The sequence below is a fragment of the Pinus tabuliformis genome, chromosome 2_2 (genome assembly GCF_031772625.1).
Source record: "Pinus tabuliformis cultivar Carrire ecotype Pingquan chromosome 2_2, CPIR1, whole genome shotgun sequence".
Lineage (NCBI taxonomy): Eukaryota > Viridiplantae > Streptophyta > Pinopsida > Pinales > Pinaceae > Pinus > Pinus tabuliformis.
In genome coordinates this window covers 972,032,236-972,037,649 of record NC_142300.1, presented here as the reverse complement: position 1 = coordinate 972,037,649, position 5,414 = coordinate 972,032,236, and the positions used below count along the sequence as shown (strand labels likewise).

General features: G+C 37.5%; 1 protein-coding gene across 1 annotated transcript; it reads right to left on the bottom strand.

The window, feature by feature from the left end:
* Positions 1-2,612: 2,612 nt before the first annotated feature.
* On the bottom strand, positions 2,613-4,579 carry LOC149196486 (UDP-glycosyltransferase 86A2-like). The gene is made up of 2 exons (XM_089405572.1): positions 3,917-4,579; positions 2,613-3,768 (listed from the first exon to the last, which is right to left on the bottom strand). The coding sequence occupies exons 1-2, from the start codon at positions 4,443-4,445 to the stop codon at positions 2,846-2,848; spliced, it is 1,452 nt and encodes a 483-aa protein (XP_089261698.1). The 5' UTR covers positions 4,446-4,579; the 3' UTR covers positions 2,613-2,845.
* Between the last annotated feature and the right edge of the window lie 835 nt (positions 4,580-5,414).

Below are 5,414 nucleotides of genomic sequence, written 5' to 3'. Positions count from 1 at the left end.
GCACACAACTGCAGGGGTCCGTGCACTCAACTGTGGACTTCTACCCTAGGCCTCTACGCACTCAGCTACAGAGCCTTCTTCCTACGCTAAGACTTTCACTCTTAACTCTTTTACAGACTCATCAATGACTCCACTTAACTGAACTGACCCCCTTAGATTCCTCTAAGACCTCCTTTTTATACAATCCCATGGTCTGTGGACCAAGGGCGGATCTCATCAAGCTGACACAACCTATCTAGGCTAAGGGGGGAAACCCTTGTTTACTCTTGATATCTTCGCGCTCCACAACAACAAAATGCAGAGACTTTACATTTCTTTATACAAAATTCGGGCCCTTTTCCCCAAAACTAATTTTTAATTTAATTAAAACCTAATAATACATATAGTTACATATATAATTTTAATTTCTATAATAAAATGAATATTAAGTTATAGTTAGTTTTTATATATATGGAGAGAGAGAGAATATTTTTATTTATAATTGTATGTTTGTTAATTAGTTTTATTTAATTTTTATTTGTTTATTAATTATAGGTTTTAAAATATCATAATTATGAATCTAACTTATTATTCCCTTATAGAGGTGCCTTTAATGTTCTACATGAGGATCATTTAGAATTATGGGTATGCGAGAGAAAATAGTGGTGAAGGGGAAGGTGCCTACGGGGATCTGTGCCCACGTCAACACTTGTCTAATTTAATGCCACCAAAGTGTGGTGGTTATATCATCTACATGCTCAACCACACCTTATTTTGTCAAATCACTTTAAATGTAGGAAGGTGGTGGGAGAAGGGCATTCATCTGACATTCTCCTGGTTCATAGTCATTGGCTTCTGAAATTGATCATGGATTCATTACACATGAATTTGGTGTTTAATGTGGGTAATAACATCTGTGCCAGCACACATACCTGTCCCTTCTTGGCTCTTGATTGTTCGAGTGGTCTCTTCAACCCTTTTGATACCCATGTCATAAGTTCTCCCTATAAAGACGGGAAGCTCGCCCTAGGGTGGCAGATTTTCTATGACAAGGAGATTTTCCCCGGGGGGCAGATTTTCTACAATGTCATCAGGTTTGTAGTCATCTTCACACCTGTACTCCATTATGGCTCCCCACTTTTGGCGCTCTGTGAACTTGGTGAAGGTTCGTTGTTATATTTTCATCCTTTGTGCTTCAGTGTTCATAGTAATTTCGATGTTTCCTATATATCATTTTGGTTTAGTAGTATGGCTGATTTTTACACATGCCCATGTTTTTCGTCCTAATTTTACATAACGCAATGACATGCCCTTCATTCAAGTTGGTCACTGCATTACCTTCCGCTCCCTCCCAAATTGCTAAATCTTCAGATGTCTCATTCAATTGTTCGATCATTTTATGTGGTGTCTGGTACCGAGGCACATTTTCCATTTGGTTCTAAAAAATCATGGGTCTAATCTTCTAAACAATATTTTGCACAATCTCTATATGCCTTCCCTACCAACAACATCAGTGTCCACAAAAAGAATACCTACAATAGTATATAAGGCCAATCACCCTTTTAGTGGTTGACGAAGCCTTTCTAACATGGCCTATTCACTCAAATTCCAATCCCTATCTACCTATATTTTCATCTCGCCTTTATTATAAACCACATGTTCCATTGCGGGTCACACCAATTATGTCTGGTCATACACTAGTTTGGTCATCTTTGGTTATTATAAGTCCTTTCATGGCTCTGAGGCTGCGTTAAGGTAGTTTTCAGGGTGGTGTGACAAGAGCATCCACTTCTTGATGTCGGTGTTTATTTGGCTGTAACTCTGTCACTTACCATTTTGAATCTATTCCGCCTAAAGTGAGGAACAATATCCTTCAACTGGGAGCAAGGGAATTTGATGGGAGACCATATTTCTTTCATATTGAAATCATTTGAAACACCTTCAGATCAACTCCCGAACCTAGGAAGTTTCACAAAGGAAGACTTCACTTTCTCCATTCAGTTGCTTTACACCGTCAACTCGAAACCAAGGCAACTCCAATGCTCGTTCTCAAGTCATAATATTAGACTAATAGTCTATTATGTCACTTGGTCACTCACTTTTGTATGTGCTATGTTTAGTTCCCTTATGTGCTATGGCGATCCATATGTCTTAGAATTCTATAGATGAACATTGTTTGGTTAGAATTCCCACCAAGCATCAATGCAAGTAATTGTCAATGGCTACATAATTAAACAATTTCCATGTATTTTTTGATGTCCTTTTTGGCTAAACCTCAATGAAGGAGTAATGGTTGCTAAATCCAACTGCTTAGGGGACCATAGAGCTTTGGGAAAACATTTTCTCTTAACGTTTTTATTTAACTTTTTAACTCATAAAAAAATATACTAATTTATTTTAATGATGTGAATAACCACCATCATCATTAAAAAAATACAAAATAAAAATTATATAAAACTTTACGCTTATGATAAACTAGAATAGTTATAATGATTCACTGGTAAAATTCAGCTTAATCGATTAAATCATCCTCTACTTAGATAGAAAGAGAACGAAGCACATATTAGAATACCACGAAATTAGATTAAAGTCGTTTTATTGTTTTGAAACCACACATTTTAGATGTAAAGACAGGATCAAATAGCGCTCAATTTCAATTTTTTTCCCTTCCGAATTTAAATAGCTTCCAATTTATACAAGAATTTTGTATAAATTCAACTAAAACATTTATAAACTCAGCTAAATTCAGCTAAAACATTTATAAACTCAGCTAAAACATTTATAAATTCAACTGAAACATTTATAAACTCAGCTAAAACATCATGCGTCATACGAGTGATAAACGAGATGGTTCACTATCATGCAGTTATTTACGGATACGGTTCCCCTTCAAACCTTCTAGGAAGCTCTCAATGTTTATATCCGAAGATCCTCCTCTTCGCACCGCAGTCCTCGCACTGTCTCTTAGAGCCTCGACATTTTTCTTTACCTCCGTCCCTTCGTCACTGAACAATTTTCTGATAGTTCTGGATATCTCTTTCCTCGGTATCAGTACTTTCCCACTGCTCAATCTGTATCCAATTTTCCATTCATCGGCCATGAGCTTGCTGTTGGTGAATTGATCCGCCCACAATGGAAAACCTACCATGGGAACTCCACCAGCTATGCTTTCAAGCATTGAGTTCCATCCGCAATGAGTAACGAATCCCGCAACGGACGGATGGGATAACACTTGCAGCTGATTGCACCATGGAACAACGAGCCCCTGCCCTTTTATCTCATCCAGAAAACCGTCTGGTAGGCTGTCTGAGACTGTTGAAGAAGAGACTATGTCTGGACGAAGAGCCCAGAGGAACAACTGCCCGCTGTCCTTCAAACCCATCGCTATTTCCTCCAGCTGAGCTTTAGTGACAAAAACCATACTCCCAAAGGAAACGTATAGAACCGAACGATTAGGCTTTGCATCCAGCCACTCGGAAGAGTCACATTCTGTCCAAATGCTCGTTCCAACTCTCATGTCCTTGGAATGTTCACCGTTCAAAAAACCCGAGGGAAGCAACGGACCAACATGCAGTACTGGAGGGTTAAAATTCACTTCCTTTCTTTCGAGATCGTCAAAAGAATTGCCAAGAACCCAATCTGCTTCGCGACATGCCTGAAAGGACCTATGAATCAGATCAAGAATGGCCTGTGACTCGGGGTCCGACTGGCGTATGAAGGACGGAAGATCTCTTGCTTCTAAGTTTGGTACGCCGGGAATAAAATCAATCGAAATGCTGCCCTCATCAGCTGCAGATAAATCGCACTGTTGATAAGTAAAATCCAAAATAAAATTAAACAAGATGCTTACTAATGAAGACCTGCGCAAATATATCTGAAAGCTTCTGTAAGCTGGATTTCAAACGAAAAAACTATTTAAAGCACCCAGAAACCTTACCGGTTCCTTCATAAAGATTGCAACGGAGATCCTCCAGCAGATGTGCGTGATAGTGGATCGAATAAAGAAAGGTAGGCTGTGTCCAAAACAAAATCCAGGGAATACCTAATTTCTTTGTGACTTCACATGACCATGGAAGTGAACTATCAGCTATGACACAAGAAATTGCCGGCCCTGTCTTGTTGAGATTTTGAAGGAGTCGTTCCAACTCTCCTGCCATATTATCTACAGAGCGCATAAAATCGATCAATCTGGCTGCCCGATCGAAATCCAGAGGTAATCCATCAGAGATTTGAACAGAGCGAATATCAAGACCAACATTAAGCGCTTCCTTCTCAAGAGGGTCGTCTTGTTCAGCACTGTGATTGTTAGCCTTAGTGATCTGCTGGTGCCTGTGGTGCGTGTTAACGAACGTGACTGTAACACCTTTGGAAGCAAGTTTCTTCGCCAAGTGCGTCATGGGATTTATGTGACCTTGCGCTGGGTATGGAAACAGGAGGGCATGCAAGGATTCCGGATTGCGAGCCATTGGATTGTTCGATCGATTGTGAGCTTCAACGTTCCTGGGCTACGGACTAATTAACTCACACCGGACTCAACGTTCCAAGGCTACGGAGTAATTAACTCACACTCATATGTATTGTAATATAAGGATTGTGTGGAGTACGTTTAGCGGTCGCTTTCTCTTCACACTAGAATCACTGATAATGTGACCATACACAACATGTCGCATGCAGGTATCCTTTTTTTTAAGAATGAGAATTCCGTGTATATCACAATCTCTGGTTATTTTACAATACTCTGACTCGATGCTTAGAGCGCAGCAGTGGCGCGCATTGAATCCGTGAGATACAAGTAATGAGCAATGACATATGCAATGACGCTGCCGCTAGAAAATTCTAAAATATGATTCATATGCGCAATGACATATGCAATGACGCTGTCACTAGAAGTTATTAGTCTTACTTTACTAACTATCTTTATGATATGAATATAAATATAGAGTAGGTAATATCCTTAAGAACGCAAATTTAAACATTATGTACTAAGTTTGTTTGTTTATTTATTTTGTTTATGTGATAACCATAAAGGGATATTTAATGGGTTGAATATTAAGTTAATTATTAATTTAGTGTATGGTGTTAAATATTTATATTTGAAAGTGTTTTTATAAAAATAAAAAATTTAATAAAAATCATTTATGATAAGTATGAGAATAAAATAATATTTAATAATTTTAAAGTTTATTTTTCTAATATATAAGTATGGTGTGATATTCATAATGATTGAAAGAGTATGATAAGCATGGTGTGATATTTTTAATGATTGAAATGAAGAGTATGACCGTTAATTATTAATTTAGTGTATGGTGTTAAATATTTATATTTGAAAGTGTTTTTATGAAAAAAAAAAAAAAGGTTAATAAAAACCATTTATGATATAAAATAATATTCAATAATTTTAAAGTTTATTTTCCTAACATATAAGCATGGTGTGA

Coding starts and splice junctions, on each gene's coding strand:
- LOC149196486 (XM_089405572.1), bottom strand. CDS start 4,445: ATGGCTCGCAATCCGGAATCCTTGCATGCCCTCCTGTTTCCATACCCA. Junction 3,769..3,916: donor CAATCTTTATGAAGGAACCG/GTAAGGTTTCTG, acceptor ATTTATCTGCAG/CTGATGAGGGCAGCATTTCG.